Here is an 18,094-nt window from a genome sequence, read left to right on the forward strand (position 1 = left end):
GAAGAAGTGCATTTGGGCGATAAGAAGAAAACATTTCACCCCTACGAAAAACAGTAAGGTATGTACTCTTTCTTGCTGTAACTATTTGGATGTAATTTTAAGTTAGAAGTGGCTTCGGGATGTTGATGCATCACTTCAGTACTGAAATGGTGATTCAAAATATTGTAGCAGCAACTCATTTGAAAATTCTTGCATTTTAGTAGTCTTTTTTCTATAAATTCATTCGTTAAACGTGTGGTTAAAGGAGAAACTAGGAATAAGCAGCCAAGTTTATAGAATCGAATACCTATTGTTTCTTAGCTTGCCCTATGGTGTGTTATATGTCGTCTTTCATCATTTCAAATTATCGTATGCTACAATTTAAAATAAAAAATATTCAGGTGTACAATTATTTACTATATTTATGAGCCCAGTAATTTGATTTATCATGCAGAAATTCCAAAAATTGGAAATGATACCATGTCACTTACTATAGTAAGTGACATGGTATTTTATTATTTATTAATTTTAGGTGTATGAGCTTCACATCACACCATTGTGATATCAGAAAATAATCTGTGGCCTTGGACGAGAAGACGGGGAGAAAATTCTTGTTGAATTGAAGGTGCCCAGATTGGAGGAAGTTACCATTGCTTCACTGTTACCTGTCGTCAAGAAGACAGACATTGTGGCAGAAGTGACATACAGATCTGTAGTGGATGTGGATTTGTTTTGTGCAAGTGGATGATGTGATAGTGAAAGTTCATCGGAGAAAGTAATGAAGATGGTATGTATCGGCCAGTCCTCTTTTAAATAATTTTCTATTCGAAAGAGAATAAGAGTAATTCTGGTAATGTCTGGTAATGGTGAAGTTTCCCTTATTCTTTAATTTCATTCTCTGGGCTTCAGAAACGTGTTTGTGAGATATTTTTGTTAAAAATGCCTTCCGTGTGTGTAATGCCGGGATGTAATGGAAACTCCGGGACATGGCTCAAGTTTTTAGCTTTCCAAAAGATCCTGAGTTGAAAAAGAAGTGCAATCGGGCGATAAGAAGAAAACATTTCACCCCTACGAAAAACTGTGAGGTATGTACTCTTTCTCGCTGTAATTATTAGGATGTAATTTTAAGTTAGAAGTGGCTTCGGGATGTTGATGCATCAACATCCCGAACTATTCAGTACTGAAGTACTATAGTACTATTCAGTACTAAAAATGGTGATTCAAAATATTGTAGCAGCAATTCTTTTGAAAATTCTTGTCTTTGTCTTTTTTGTATTAATTCATTCGGTAAACGTGTGGTTAAAGGAGAAACTAGGAATAAGCTGCCAAGTTTATAGGATCGAATATTGCTTCTTAGCTTGCCCTATGGTGTATTACACGTCGGCTTTCATCATTTCAAATTATCTTATGCTATAGTTTAAAACAATAAAAATATCAGGCATACAAATATTTACTATATTTACGAGCCTATAGTAATTTGATTTCTCATGCAGAAATACCAAAAATTGGAAATGATTTGACCTAATAAGTTACATGGTATTTTATTATTTATTAATTTTAGGTGTGTGAGCTTCACATCGCACCTTGTGATATCAGAAAATAATCTTTGGCCTTGGACGAGAAGACGAGGAGAAAATTCTTGCTGAATTGAAGGTGCCCAGATTGGAGGAAGGTACCATCCCATACAGCACGAACGGTCGCAAACTGGCATATAGGCCGTGATTTACCCGTGTTTTATCTCGTGTAAAAACCGTTATTACCCGAGTAGAACTGGAATAAATCTCGTGTATTTATGGTCTTATGTCCGCCACAAACCGGATAATACACGTGTATGCGCAAGGAAAGCAATTGGGGGACCGTTGTAGTTACTCAATCCGCCACCAGGGGAAAGCCTTCTTGAAATAGTGTACTGAATGACCAGAAGATGGCAGTAACCGCGCAATCGGCGGCAAATTCAAATGCGGAATCGAGCGCGCCTGGGATCGCCGCCTACTGTGGAGACTTGATGTCATTTAATAATGAGGCACCCGATATTTGCAATTCCAATTGATAAGAAACCCATATACGGAACCCACAAAACAACATCGCCTACAAATTGGCCCTTGTACCGTAACATTCAGTCAATTCGTCTTCCAGCCAAAAATTACTAAGTGACAGACATTTTCCTGGTATTCAAAAACTATTGCTATCAATTTACCCATGACCTACATTGCAATCATTAGTACAGCTGCCAATGGTAGATGAAAAAGGAAAACGCCCTAAAAAAAACCACCTTACTGTATTGGTAAGAATAATATTAACAAAAATGAATCCATCTTGCATGATCAATTCAATCCTAGTCAGTTAGCAACCAAATGATATAATAATGCATAATAATAACATTAACTATCCCTAACTTAACTATACCAAATAAACAGGTAAATAACGAAGCTTGCTAAAAGATCAAAATTAACAAACAAACTTCCACACCATTAAACATACCATAAGACTACTTATACTAAAGAGGTAATAAGGAAAGGCAACACATTAGTTCAAACATTTTCGTTTATTGACACAGAAGGTTCCTCGGCATAAAATAATTCGTCAGGAAATACATCCATTCGTCTACGACCGGCTTGCTTGAGCCACTTCTGGATCCTGTCCTTCACCGTCTCCTCAGTTATGCTGGCAAAGCCCACATTGCGAATAGCTCCCCCTAAAAACAAACAAAAAAATATTTCAAACATTTTCTCAAAAAGATCAAATAATCATTAAACAACATGATAAATGCCGAGTAGGTTGAGAAATGGGATAAAAGAAATCATTTCACTGTTACACACGTAGCTTTAACTAACAATTTAAATTCAAGGTGATTCAATGACCTCCCAAAAGGCAATGCAAGTAAAAAGGAAGTGGAAAATAATAAGTAAAAAATTAAGACAGAGTAAATGAGCTATGCTACCAATCTTGGTTTCACGCATGTACATTCATTTATGGTGATATGCAATATTAATTCATTAAATATGAAACCTTAATGGAAGAAAACTGTTCACCCTAGGAAGTAACCCATCCACAATCAGATTCACCTTTAATCATGCAGGGTCAACAGACATAAGTTGGAATAATTACCACAGAAAATGCATAAATTCTTATGAAACTGCAAATAGCTCATGAAATGTTCAGCATGTCACGTTTATTTTGTGCATTTAGAAATTTCTAGTTAAAAATGACTTCTCCTAGATACCAACATGTAGGCAATGGTTATGAATAATGAGTCAAAGACTTTAGTTTGCATAGGACAGACAAATAAGGAATGTTGCTGCTTAAGGGTTTAGTATCAACTAGCAGATCTTACCATGCACTATCATTAGCAACGGAGAAGATTCCAACATGTACTTCCCGCTCCTTTGCCCTTTCCAATTACATTGGGCTGCAAAACTGTTAGTCATTAATTTTGATAGAATTGCATTTACTATGGCAGTCTCGTCCTTCCCACCAACCCTGCTCATATCTTGATGCTATGAAAGGGCAAAAATAACAATTAGTGCAAGGGTTACAATGAAGAAAACAGACAGAATACATAAATATTTGATTTTAACTCACCAGTTTCTCCATTATATCAGGCTGCCTCACCACTGCCATTCCCTCGCAAAACTCAGCGTAATTACCAAATGGTAAATTAAATGGGAGGTCCACAGCCTCCTTGGAGGGTTTTTCCGCTAAAACCTCTGTGAATCCACTCTTCATTTTCTCCATTATTTCCTTCTGGGAAACCTCCAAGCTCATGACCTTGGAACAAAGCCTGCCAAGGTGCTTGTCAACCTCCTGAGAACATATTTTCGTCATTTTCTTATCTAATGTTTGCATGATGCTAAGCATCTTGTCAAATTTATCACTGAGCTCCTTAAGCTCGTTAGAATCACACTTTTCCAATGCCATGGTCTGACCTAGAGCAAGAGAATACTTAAATTAGTTTTATGAACCAAAAGGCAATTAGAAAAAGTGATATTCCAAAATTATCATCATTGAATCATTCAAAATTTAAACCTTGACACACTCACACTGAGCATCGCGGTAAGAGGTTTCTCTTGCTGACGTGTGACATGATGTACTTCTGCCACCTATCGGAAAATCAGTTAATACAATATGAATGAAAAATATGTGAAAATAAGTATTTGGACTGGTGCAAAAAGTAAAAGCATGTCATAATGAATTCTCCATACCATTTCCACACCTGGAACCACCATCATTCTCCCAACTTACACGTTGGGATAATTGTACTGCCATGTCTGCAAAGGAAGCAAAATATGAGCAACAAAGTTTTAATTTTGACTCATCTCAAACTTGAAAGTTCAATTAAAATTACCGTCTTCACTTGAATCATCCGGTATTGCGGGAAGCAGTGGCCTCGCTTGAGTGACCACATCATCTTCAAAGTCCCGAACTTTCTTCTTCCTCATCCGCTCCCCCTTACCATACTTCATTTCCTTCCTCTTCCCGATGAATTCATCCACATCTGTCACTTCAGATATGCCCTGCAGTACGTCCCTGGCAAAATCGTAGTCATCTAAATGGTGAAAAAGAAACATCAAAGGTTTTCATCATAATTTTGTACAACACGATAATTTCACATAAGAAAAGGAGCATGGCACAAAAAGATATTAAAATGGATGTCACTTACAAAGAGTCTCTGCAGATGCATGAGTCACACGCCAAACTTCCCAGTCCTTTTGAGGCTGGGTCATTTTTTTGACCAGGGTGCTGACTTGCTGGCAGAACTTGGGAGGCCAGTAGCAAAAAAATTTACCCTCGTTGGTGAACAGCCACTTCTCGGGTACAACAGTCGTCGCCTTTGTTCTCGGGTGGTCATTGGACTTCCCCTTGCAAACGCCACTCCCAACCATGCTCCCGAAGTCCACTATCTTCCAGGCCATTCTGTAACAAGATAGTATGTATATTAGTTATCATTAAGATTCCCAATGTCAACAGTTAATTATTACTGTACGACATAATCAACTTACTACAATCCTACAGAATGGATTATTTCTGAAACATAGAACTCCTGTTCTCCATCTTTAGTCCTTAGAGGAAGGATGATTCCCTTGCCTCTAATGGCAGTCAATGGCCACATGTCCGGACGAGCTAAATCAGATGCAATGAATATGCCAACATTGCTTGATTTTGAGGGGGATTCATAGAAATTGCTAACATTTTTGAATTTCTTTCCATAGATATGGATCACATTTTCCCTGGTTGCGATGCAATTGACAATTACAATAGAGCCATCCTGAAGGATGGCACAATTATTTGGTGCCTTTGACCCAATACTAACTTCATGGATGACACACTTAGAGTATGCTGGCAAACTCATTCCCGCAGGCAACCTTTCAGCATTTCCTAATATTGCATTTTTGGGGCAAATAGTTGACTTGGGAGGAACAAGGGCCAATTCAGACTCCCGCCTAACTATTTGCTGCAGAGGCTTCTCACATTTCCTCACTAACTTCTTCAGCGACTGGAACCTGTTTTCAAATTTGAATGCATTGACCTTCTCCAGAAAACCAAATGCATCCACATCACTGTGCAAATGGATAAGGGCATGGACATTATGGGAGACACTTTTCTTTCCATACAGTTTGGAAAAATTTTCAACAAAATAAGCCATTAGGTTTCTAGCTCTCTTCCTTTGCTGGCAATATGTGTCACTCACATAACATCTCATTGCATAATGGAAGCAGAGAAAATGGACAAAAACATCTGTAGCGACAATTTTGTGAAAGACATAGGGCCCAGTATAAAGCATTATTTGCCTGAGCTCTGTAGCCTTCCATCTACTGAGTTCCCTCAGTGTTCTTGGCTTCCTCGGAAATTCAGAAGGAATGCTACTTGCCAATGATTCCAGCAATTGACACATTTTCTCTATGGAAGAGCTAGGTAATCTTACCAGGAGAGACCCCATCATGAAATAGGTCAGAATTTTTCTCATGATACCCAGGCAAGTGAGGTGCATGTAATCATAAGGAAAATGCTTTATCATGTCCGTCCCTGGAATCTCTTCAAGTGGAGAGCCGCCTTTATGATGCCCTGCTTGAGTCCTCGTACGGAAGCTCTCATTAGTCCTCAGTGCTGCATCAAAATCATTGAAAACTACATGAGAAGTTTCAAACTCTCCCTTAGTGGTACACCTTCGGCAACTGTAATACCCCGTATGGCTTGCAGTTTGGGTAGCAAAGGAAAATGCAGGAGTATCTAAAATATAGGCACTTATGTCTATTGAGAACCTTCTACCATTATAACTGACTCCTGAAGGTATGATTTTGGTGAGCTCTCCTTTGAATTCCCTGAAATATTCTGAGGCTGAATTAGGTTTACTAGTTCCATGAAATAGTCCAACCAGAAAAGGTGGTATATTTGGAAAGTCTTCGAAGGATAAAGCAATGGGCCACAACTGACTATTGGTACTCTTTGTTAGCGGCACTCCATCAATGCAACAATGGAGCTTCAATATCTCCAACTCCTTCAGTTGAGGGTACCTCTCAAGGTGAGTCAACAGCTTGGATTCTACTCCAAAGTGATAATATTCACCTCCAGCAACCCTTTGAGTAGGCGTGTCTCTAGGAGTGTTCAAAAGAGTCCTGGCATCTGAAGGCCATCCATTAAAGCAGCTGTGTTCCCCTAAGATTTTAAGTACCTCAGTTACTTTGGTTTGGGTCACTCCAGAAGCAGCCCATTGCCTCAGCTTGTCAAGAATATCTACTGGATCCCATTCTGTTTCGCTATCCGACTCTGGATCACTCTCTGACTCAGATGGCATTTCATCAGAGGCCAGAAAAACTGAAACATCACTATCAGGTAGTTCCCGAACATCAGCCACCTCATGCTGAGATTCACTGCCATCCAATGAACCTTCATTCACCTCATACCTCTCCTGATGTTCCTGCTCCCCTAAGCACAAATTATCTGAACCCAGAAATTCATTTGACATTTCGTTTGCCCTTCTACGTTTGTGACGATCACTACAGGACATGAATTCCTTGCGATTTGGCATTATTGAAGGAACCACAGTAAGAAGGGATGAAGTAGCACCTGGAAATTTATACAAAAAATCTTTTAAAACTAATAAGCGTTCAGTGGAAGATAAAAAGTGAAATTGTACCATTAGAATTCTTTTTTTAGAAAAGAAGTCTTTTAGAAGAATTTAAAGAACTAGAGTGCTACACGAACGCTGAATGAATGAATGGACTAGAATGCAAGATTGCAGAAATAACCACATCTAATTCTGTTCAAGCATTCATGCAATGCCAGATTAAGAAAAAATACTGTTCTCACCACAATGCACACTCACATTTGCAACTTCCAACAACAATGAAAAACTGCCTGCATGATAGCACATTAATATTTCGTTCTTGGTTACATGCAGTTGCAAGCTAAATTGAGAAACTGATGCAGTTCTAACTATTTTCCACACGAGCTTCACAATGACTTGACATACCTCACACATTACAAACTGAACAGAATTGGTTCACACAGTTAAGTCACCTTGCAACACTTTTTGTCATTCAATAGGACAACATACCACATGTAGCAGACAATACACTTGTGACAGAAACGGAATTATTTTCTCACTGAAGATACTCTTTGAGTTACTTTGAAAGTAATAACCTATACTTCCACGTTTGATATATAGATCGCAGCTCATGACAGAAAATTTCATGTCAAAGCTACATCCTAGAGAAAATATTGCTACGCTGCAGATTATATTACTATGAAGGAAACTATGTTATACTTTTCTATTGCTGCCTTTCTTGATGCGATCCTAAATCGACCGTGTAAACATTCAATTTCATATTCGAAAAACTTAACAGAAAAACGACTAGAATAATCGAAAACTGCATAACGCGAAATGGAAAGAGAAAATTGAGAAATCGAATGAAATACTCATATAATACAATGCAATGTATGTATAGAAAATAACATTAGTCATGCGAAACCGACATTAAAATCAAGTATTAGCTAATAGACCATTTACGCCGTAATGAACAATTTTGCTACCAATTTCAACATCTATAGGGATGTTCTAGAAAATCAACATATGAGCATTACCTGTATATAAGCATATCATTAAGTCGTATTCAAAATACGAATACATATATATGCCGCCAACCTTTTCAACCAATTACTGCGCTGTTATCACAATCATTAAATTTCCTAGATAGTACACAGACATATAGTTCAATTCAAATAGAATTTACGGAATGGGTCATCTCCATCAACACTGGCTTGGTATATTTTCAGGTAAAATAAACATACTTATAACAGTTCCAGTTTCAACCCCTCTGTCCTCATTAATATATCGCCATTAATTTCGCCGTAACCCAAAATATCTCAAATAGTGTAATTTCCAACAATTATAGCCATATCCGGGACGATTTAGACCATTCAAATCAGAGTTCAATTTCAAAAGCAAGTCTGTGCAGCTATATTTATTTATTCTTAAATCAGGTAATGTAGCACTAAAGTGAGCTCCGTGACGGCACTTTACGGCAAGACGACGCTTCTGCCATTTTTTCATCCTGAAGTGGCATCCATGAAGCTGAGATAGCAGACTTTATCCCACTTAAAGCACACTTTAGCTTAAGTTCCGTTTAGGAATTCGACCATTTACTTTTACACCAATTCAACATCATTATCTCCAAACCTTCGACTTCACATCGACCCTGAAAACTTTACGGGAAATCAGATTTATCACGAAATATATTTTCATCATTAAGTATCCTATAGAACATTATTGCTCCAACTACTATTCGTACCTTCCGGCCAAAAACTTACTGCCGGATTGGATTAGATCCGGAGAAAATATAAACATTCCATTTCGTTAACAAAGTATCGCAATTGGTAATTAAAAATGTGAGAAAGTATTACAAAAGCAGCAATTCGTGAGCAATTGAGTGTGATACTCAGGCAAGGCAGAAAACATCTCTCTCTTTCGCACAAACACTCGCGGACATGTTTACACGCACAAATGGACTTAGACAAATTGGAGTAACTTCCATAACACTTTAAAATAAATAAAACACATAAAACACGCATTACATGTAGTTAACGCGATGCTGAGGGAAACAAAACCACTCATAATTTAATACCTCAATGGACAAGAGGATAAATTCTCTGAGCCACGGAAATGTAAATTTACAATAATAAACATATTAAAGAAATACTCTTACCTCAGAGAAGCCCAGGAAAGATGGATCGCCTCGAAGAACAGAAAAAACTTCTTGTTTGCTTGACGCAAAGATGCGGCGTCCGCTCACCAACCACGTGGTCGCACCGCGGTTTCCCACAGATTTCACGGTGAATTAAACCGTGGATGAATTAAATGGATGAATAGTATGAATGAAAATACTAAATATGAAGGATGAATAAAAGGATGGAATGGATTTGTCGGTACAGGACAAAACACGAGGGGTGATGATGCGACAAAAATGAAGTGGTGATGATGTGAAAAATGAATGATATTGTAATGAACAGGATGATAGCGAATATGATATGATAGATGAAGCTCTTAAAAGAACTGATGGATAGTTTAAAAAAACCACAAAATCTTCGGAAAACCGCAAGACGTTTCACTGAGCGCAAGTACACAAGGCAACGAGGCAAAAGAGAATGACCGATTGGTTGGGGTTTCCACGTCGAATCGCACGAGTTATATCGTTACGTGATTGTTTTCCCAGCGTTCAATTTCTGTTGTGCGAGGCTATGGCGTAGATAATTCGGAATTACTCAGAATTTTAAATTGATCGACACCAGCATTCTAGTTGCAATTGATGATTTATTCGTTCATAAAACATTAGGAACATATATATGTCGTCCTAAGAAAATATACACCTGTATAATATATGCCGCATGATGATTCGTTTCATGATTATCACCAGATTAAGCTGGGAGAATTCTGCTAGCATTAAGGTAGACGACTCAATTGAATCATCAATTAAAGTTTGCATCATGCTTAGATTACTGCTGGCCACAGCATATACAGTACTAAATTTTGCATCATATTTTTTTGTACATGATAAGGGTCAAGGGAGTCGGCCCAAATTTACACAGAAAGTACACGTGTAAAAATGGGCGAATTCTCGACTTATTCCTTACACCGAATTTCGACGTAGCATACACGAGTAAAATTCTCCCCGTGCTGTATGGGCATTGCTTCACTGTTACCTGTCGCCAAGAAGACAGACATTGTGGCAGAAGTGACATATTTGTGGATGTGGATTTGATTTGTGCAAGTTGGTGCAGTGATAGTGGACGTTCATCGGAGAAAGTATTGACGATAGTTTGTATGTATCGACCAGTCCTCTTTGAAATAATTTTCTATTCGAAAGAGAATAAGAGTAATTGTTTCGCTAAATTAGATGTGGGATAGAAGAGAAAATTGGAAATATTATTGTGGTTGACAATAGAAAATACATAATATATGTATTGTATTTCTGTGGGTTTTTTCTTTCCTGCCTCTTTAAAATTTCTTGCGGTGGTGACTTCATGCAAAGTAAGTATAAAATCGGAGGTGTGATCTAAGAGATAACATGTTTTATTTTACAAGTGTTTATGCTGGTGATTTGGCAGGACTTTCATATTTTTAATAGGTTGATACATTTACTGCAGTGACCTAGGGACTTTTACTCATACCAAATAATTTTTCAAATACTTTAGCGCCTGATATGGGTAAGTTTTAGTAGCTGAGACTGAACTATACGTTAATTTTTGCTTGCATTTTGATGAATTCGATCATACTAATAGCAGATGTGTCAGCAATCCTGTTTCATCGGCAATTTTTATTTAAAAATTTTATTTTGTCAGGCTTTAGGGTAAGCTTTTTAATGCTCGTGGGCTATGTGATGTCTTATTTAGTGTCAAAATTAATAAGAATTTACTCTCATTAACATTTCAAGGTTTCCAAGTAAGTACGAGCCACTTAACAATGCTGGATGCTGGGGGTGCGTGAATTAGCCGTGAGAATCTCATTTTTCGCAGAGTTATTTAAGTGGCCGAGTAAGTTTTGTAAGTTCTCAATGGGTAAATAATACTATATCATGAATTCTAATTACCATGAAAAACTCACAACCGACAAAAACTTTGTCGGTCGTGAGTCTTTCATGGTAATTAGAATTCATGATATGGTGTTATTTACCTATTGAGAACTTACAATTCATAATGATTCGTATCAAGGTTCTCGCTACGGTCGGTAGCTATCGATTGTGTTGCGTTCGATACATTTTTCGATCGTGCGAGTTACGATATATCTAATTTCGACCTAATCAATTGAGATTAGCCTGAGTGCCGTGTTCCTGCGCGCTTCGTATCCAATCGTACGTGCTTAGTAGCGGACATTCACATGCTGCGTACGCGCTTCGTCGACAGGCCGCGAACGGAAAATATCCATTGACGAAAAGCGACGGAGCGGCATAGTATCCCCTTAGTCAATGGGTACTATGTACATACGAATTAGATACTGAGGGTTCTGTGCCGTCTGGGTACTCTTCCCAAATAATTTTTCAAATGCTTAAACGCCTGGTACGGGTACGTTTTAGTAGCTGAGACTGAACTATTCGTTAATTTTTGCTTGCATTTTGATGAATTCAATTATAATAATAGCAGATGTGTCAGCAATCCTGTTTCATCGGCAATTTTTATTGAAAAAAATCTTATTTCGTCAGGCTTTAGGGTAAGCTTTTCAATGCTCATATGGGCTATGTGATGTCTTATTTAGTGTCAAAATTAATAAGAATTTACTCTTATTAACATCTCAAGGTTTCCAAGTAAGTACCAGCCACTTAAGAATGCTGGGGATGCGTGAATTAGCCATGAGAATCTCATTTTTCGCAGAGTTATTTTAGTGGCCGAGTAAGTTTTGTAAGTTCTCAATAGGTAAATAATACTATATCATGAATTCTTATTACAATTATTTGACAATTTTTGTCGGTCGTGAGTTTTTCATGGTAATTAGAATTCATGATATAGTACCATTTACCTATTGAGAACTTACAATTCATAATGTTCTCGCTACGGTCGGTAGCTATCAATTGTGTTGCGTTCCATACATTTTTCGATCGTGCCAGTTACGATATATCTAATGTTCGACGTAATCGATTGAGATTAGCCTGAGTGCGGTGTTACTGCGCTCTTCATATCCTTTCGTACGTGCTTCGTAGCGGACATTCACATGCGTCGTACGCGCTTCGTCGACAGGCCGTGAACGGAAATTATCCATTGACGAAAAGCGACGGAGCGGCATAGTATCCCCGTAGTCAATGGGTACTATGCACATACGAATTAAATACGGAGGTTTCTGTGCCGTCTGGGTTATGCCCTTGAGTGCAACATGTCTGTTAAAAATGTACTGGCAGAAATGTACGATATATACATGGGCATTTGTAAAAAAATGTACTAAAGCAAAAATCAATTCCTAAATTATAATGATCGGAGAGAGTTCAACTGATGGCTATGTTTATAACAGCTTATTAATTGCTATTATTCTTCGACATATTCCCAATAGTTATTCATTTTCAAGAAAAAGCATTCATAAACGAGTTAATTGAGGTTGAGACTAATACTTTAATGTCATAAAGAACTGCTAACAAAGTGGATTCTACTGCGAGAACCCTGATATTTCAACTTAAACCGTCTGAATGGATTCTTTTCACTATGCCAGCAAAAGGAAAGATCATGCTAAATTGTAATTACCCTGAGAATAAAATAATGAATAATCTTAAATAATTATTGGATAGTAATTGGTGGTTCATTAATCATAGATAGTATCGAATAGAAAAAATGTTACATTTACTTACATTTACATGGTCAGCACAGCAGAGATGGGTTGATACTGACAAAGGAAACTTCTTAAATCTCTTCGTGACGCTAAAAGCCACTGTTTCCGGAATTCAGTATACAAAAACTTATTCAGGCGTTGATTTAATAGGGTAATTGCATACTTTTTATAAACAGTATGCTGATATACTACAGTAAACACTTAGTACCGCAATATACTTTTTTCCGCTTAAAATTCAGTTTATACACTAGAAAATGACTCCCAAAAGTCTCCCGAGTTTCGCGGGCTAAAAAATACCGCCCCACTAATCTTACGCCGTGACGTCATAGTTCAGTAGGAGTCCAAGATCGAAGCCCAGTAACTGCAGGTTTGGAAGAGCCACGTTGCGTTTAAAGGAGAACATGGGTGAAATAAGGAAAAGTTACAAGTGGTTCCTCTGTGCAATAACACCCCAGAAAAAATTTTCGTCTGCATTCCCACGGAAGAAATTAGAAGAAAAGCCTCGATGCATGCCGTCTGTCGGGATGAGCGTTATGGAAAAATAAGAGTATAATAAACGGAATGATAAACCCGTGTGCTATGTGAGGGAAGATAACTTTAATATAAATAATATTTCCATATTTCATCGACTGAATAACTTGAAACTGAGATTTTTCGATAATTCGGCCGCCGTAGAATAAAACCTCAACTTCTCAACAAAAATCGAGATAGGTGTTTCTCGATGGTTACGATGGACTCAAATTATTTATGGCACTTGTTCAATTTCAGTTACAGAAGGACAAAGAAAATTCCATGATGTTTAAAATCAAGGGAGGAAATATGAAAATAGAGAGCAACGTTCATCCTCATGCATTCGAGTGCCAGCCAAGAAGACAGCGTTTTTTTCTACTGTCGGCGTCAAAATGATGTGCCGCTGTGCTTTGCAAATTTATATCCTGGCTTCACTGCATGCTATAATAATGAACTATATCATTTTAAAGGAAATTTTATCATAAATTCTGATTTATTTTATTACAAAAAAATTGAAAAATATAGACACGGCCAGTACTGCACGTGCAATAAATGACTCCGCGCACCGAAAAATTAGCATTTTTGTCAACTTCATGAACTTTGCAACTCAACCTAAGGAAAACTACTACGTCTACAGCATTCATCTTCCACATTAATTTACACTCATCAGTGCGGATTAATAAAATGGCTTTTGGGTATTTTTAGGACTTATATTTTGTTATAAATTAATGAAAATATTTAAACATTATCTTGTCCCATAATTTACCCCGAAAGATAAAGGAAGTTGTAGATGGGAAAAGAATGGAATCCAGAGGTGGTCACAAAAAATGAATCGCAGCACTCTTTGATTTTATTCTACGCCGTTGCTTGCTTTTCAGAAAAAGTTGAGTCACAAGAGGAATGTTCCGCGGCCCTTGATTTGGAAACTGTGGAGATAAGAAGAAGACAGGTGTGGATCAGCAATTTCCATTTAGTTGGTTGTCAGGATAAACCAAGGATCCATTTAAAGGTTGTCAGGCCATCGTATAAATATAGGACTGATGTGCACCACAGGGGAAATGGGGTGTTTGAGGGAAAGTCAAACCCAAAGTTGCCCAAAGAATGTGCAGTTAACTGTGGATCGAATTTGCAGTTCTCTCATATCGAATGTGTGGATCGAATTTGCAGTTCTCTCATATGTTGCTCTTTCCCCAGTTAAAACCAAATTGAAATTGGATTGGGATGATGTTTTCACCACGGGTTCCAGTGATAGTGAGAGTGCAGGTGATCACGGTCATCGTCGAAGGTCATCCCTCTAGGATTTCCGATACGGAAATTTTAAGTGACAACCGATCGCAATGACGAGGAGATCGCCTTTAGAGTAGGTTTAAGATATATCGTGAGAAAAGCTCCCAAAATGTATTAAAGACTCTGTTTGGAAATATTCACATTTTAATGCTACTTCAGGAAGGATTTCATTACAAATAAGTAATTTATTAACACCTGAAGACGTGTTTATTATATTGATCGAAGTGCGATTGACCGATTCTTTCTGCAGAATAGGAAGTGGCTTCGGGGTTTTTGAGTCACAAGATGGTAGATTGTGTTGGAAGTTCGTCTATATTATCGCTACTAAATTGAAACATTAATAGTCTGGCGTCCTCAGAGCTTACTGTCGCCCTCCAGGCAAGGTATTTTTAAGTTGAAAGTATCATCGACAGCTTCGAGGTGGAAATAAGTTCACCATAAGACTCTCTACCGGACTGCCAAAAGAATACACATTTCACATGAGTATACGCTTTCGCCAATATTATACGCAAGTCTCACTTTGTTATGAACTATAAAACATTTCAGATGCACATCAGCTACCTTTTCATTTCTCGACATCGACTTTCGGCGCCGACGAAGTCTACATGTAGTACTGCAGTTTCACTAAAATACCCTGTTACCATGATGGAATCAGTAACAGGAAGCTTACTAGGATCAGCATAACAATAACCATATTCCTTCATCTTTACGCAATCTATCACTTTCAATGGAGGAGAAATAGATCAAATAATAGCCCTGAAGTCACAATGAACAACCCCGATACGTCTGCACTTCAATAAATGAATCATAACCACGCCGTTGCTTGTATTCAGGTATGCAACCTCTACTATGGCCGTGCCTCCTCGTACTGAATTATGACGTCACTTTTCTACCAGCCAATCATCGGGCGTTTTCGCTTCTCACTTGCATTTGAAAATTCTCGTGAACTTTGATGCATTAAATATCGCAAACCACGTCATAAAATAATTAAAAAACTTTCACCGAGGTATGCAAACATATATTTTTATGTAATTTTGGGGCTATTGATTATATCTGAAATATATGCAAGTTCCCTATTGTGCATGAAACAGTATTCTTCCAATCCCTTTTTGCCAGTATTCACTACGAAGCACGGATTATTTCCTTCTCCCATAGCATACTTCAACGTGAATTTGCTCGTAAAACAAGATTTTACAGCACAGCTAAATTCGCAATCACAAAATAACAACCCATACAAAAAAATCTGTGCTGTGGCTGTACTAAAGCTGCACTGTAACTGTGCTAAAAGGGCTGTACTGTGACTCTACTTAGACTGCACTTGAATTGAAACATCACAGTACAGTTATAGCACGGTCAGAGTGCAGTTGCCATAGCACAGTCACAGTGGAGTTGTCATAGCACAGTCACAGTACAGTTGCCTTAGCACAGTTATAGTGCAGTTGCCATAGCACAGCCACAGTGCAGCTGCCATAGCAGAGTCACAGTGCAGTTGCCATAGCACAGCTTTTACTGTAATACTCTTTCCATGAATCAATAATTGACAGTCTTGATGCGGCTATTGCATTCCCTGTACATATATCTTATTGAAAACAAGAAGCAGAATTAAATCAAGATAGGCCAATTAGCAGAGATATATAGTTCCCTTTTTAGGTGTTTGAAGATTGGTTGCGTGATCCAATCAGAAAACCGCAAAGAGATAACAGTGGCTAAAATGACTACACTCATTCAAATGTTGACTAGTGTAAGGAAAGATAAACCATATTCCTAGCAGACACTCACTGAATTTGTTACGTTTCATTTCCTTAATATGAACAAAGTTTATGGTACTAAAAATATTGCTATCGAAGCACTTAGGTTCAATAAGAAAAATTGACAAATCCTATTCTGCACATCAACGGGCACTCAACATAAAAACCACCAAAATTTACTTCAGTGCTATTTGTCTAGTTGCCACAAATATGCCCACCTCGATAGTTTTTGTTGATGAAGTTTCAGTACTAACGCCGTGGAGCACAATAAATGGCAATAAGATATGAAAATAAAAGAAATTTATTAAATACAAATATACTCATGATTATAAACATAAAAATGAAAGTCTTGTTAAGGCATGGCCGCTCAATTCATTTGCCTCTTTGGCTTCCTTCCTGAAATTAAAAGGAAAACACAATACATTCTTGTATCTAATAAAATGTTATGTCAAAATTTTACTGTTTAAGTTTGTCTGAATTTAATTTTAGAGAAGTTGAGTACTTACCCCCAGCAGCAGAGTATAAATAAATATGTCTTTTTTCAACTCTCTCGTGCTTCGCAAGGAGTAGATTGCGAGTCGTCGGAATAAATAGTGGAAAGTTGATTCATCGCGAACCACACGGATTTCAGCAAAATCGACGATATCACTCCACCCGCAAGAAAAATTCCCGGCTAAGTAGCTAATTTTGATGTAATTGAAGTAAAGGTCACTTCTTCATGTTCTTAGCGTCGATCCTACATCGACGCATCCATCGCACAGCGTAGAATTCAGAGGATGAGAGCACGTAAACAAGTAATCTTACAACCGGTTCAACACCAATGCTGTCTAACAAAGATGGCTGGGTATCGGCGGAAGTTGTTCTTTTGACCATACTTTACCAAAATAATAAGCAAGCTGGAGCTATGCATTGCCGCGGCAATGTCAAGATAATATTTTTATATAATTTACGCATTCATTTTCTCATGGAAATGATAGTTGATCGTAATATGAAATAATATAGGAAATACTTTCTCCCGTCAATGACTAGTTTAGGTCCAGCCCTGTCATAGTGCAGTTTGAGCCATAGTACAGTTCCAGTCATGTTACCCAGCCCAGTCATAGTCCACTTTTAGCCACAGTACACTTTCAGTCATGTTTTCTTGCCCTGTCAGTCCAGTTTGAGCTATAGTACAGTTCCAGTCCAGTTACCCAGCCCTTTCATAGTGCAGTTTGAGCCATAGTACAGCTCCAGTCATGTTACCCAGCCCAGTCACAGTGCAGTCTGAGCTCTAGCACAGTTCAAGCACAGTGATCCAGCACTGTTACAGTACAGTTCTTCTCAAATTCTAGCTGCCATAGTACAGTCTAGTACAGAAAAGTATACTGTGACTGTGCTAAACACAGAGTTTAGTCCAGTTACAGTGCAGATTTGGTGCAGTCACAGCACAGATTTTTTTGTATGGGAAAGCAACAAAGACCGCAAAAACCGTTACGTCACGTGTCACAAAAGATGGCCGCCGGGCGTTTTGGCGCGAGTTCAAAATACGATTTTTAATCCAAAATATTAAAATAAGTTCGTCATATAATGGGAAATTTTTTTACTTGAGTTTTTTATGAGTATGAAGATAATTATTTCAAATAACATTATATTGCTATATTACTATAATTCTCATTAAGTACATATTATTAAAACCTTACAACCAAGCTTCCAGTTGTATCGTTATAATGGAAGTAATTGATGGTAATTGTTTTTAGCATAGATTTTAAATGGACCCTTTCGCATA

General features: G+C 37.8%; 1 protein-coding gene across 3 annotated transcripts; it reads right to left on the minus strand.

Moving 5' to 3' along the window:
- Positions 1-2,505: 2,505 nt before the first annotated feature.
- LOC124171705 lies at positions 2,506-10,125 on the minus strand. Of its 3 annotated transcripts, none has more exons than XM_046550967.1 (8): positions 9,183-10,125; positions 4,640-4,893; positions 4,325-4,525; positions 4,182-4,247; positions 4,020-4,079; positions 3,562-3,905; positions 3,314-3,476; positions 2,506-2,674 (listed from the first exon to the last, which is right to left on the minus strand). In XM_046550967.1, exons 2-8 carry the CDS (start codon positions 4,890-4,892, stop codon positions 2,511-2,513), a joined length of 1,251 nt encoding a protein of 416 aa, XP_046406923.1. In that variant the 5' UTR covers position 4,893; positions 9,183-10,125; the 3' UTR covers positions 2,506-2,510. The 3 variants fall into 3 exon arrangements, with proteins under 3 accessions (XP_046406923.1, XP_046406922.1, XP_046406921.1); XM_046550966.1 differs by lacking the exon at positions 9,183-10,125 and adding an exon at positions 4,980-5,071; XM_046550965.1 differs by lacking the exons at positions 2,506-2,674; positions 3,314-3,476; positions 3,562-3,905; ... (2 more) ...; positions 4,325-4,525; positions 9,183-10,125 and adding an exon at positions 4,980-9,172 and having other exon boundaries at positions 4,720-4,893.
- Between the last annotated feature and the right edge of the window lie 7,969 nt (positions 10,126-18,094).

The sequence above is a fragment of the Ischnura elegans genome, chromosome X (assembly GCF_921293095.1).
Source record: "Ischnura elegans chromosome X, ioIscEleg1.1, whole genome shotgun sequence".
Classification (NCBI taxonomy): domain Eukaryota; kingdom Metazoa; phylum Arthropoda; class Insecta; order Odonata; family Coenagrionidae; genus Ischnura; species Ischnura elegans.

What these genes read in the sequence shown, in the direction of transcription:
- LOC124171705 (XM_046550965.1), bottom strand. Translation starts at nt 7,117, where the DNA reads ATGGTACAATTTCACTTTTTATCTTCCACTGAACGCTTATTAGTTTTA.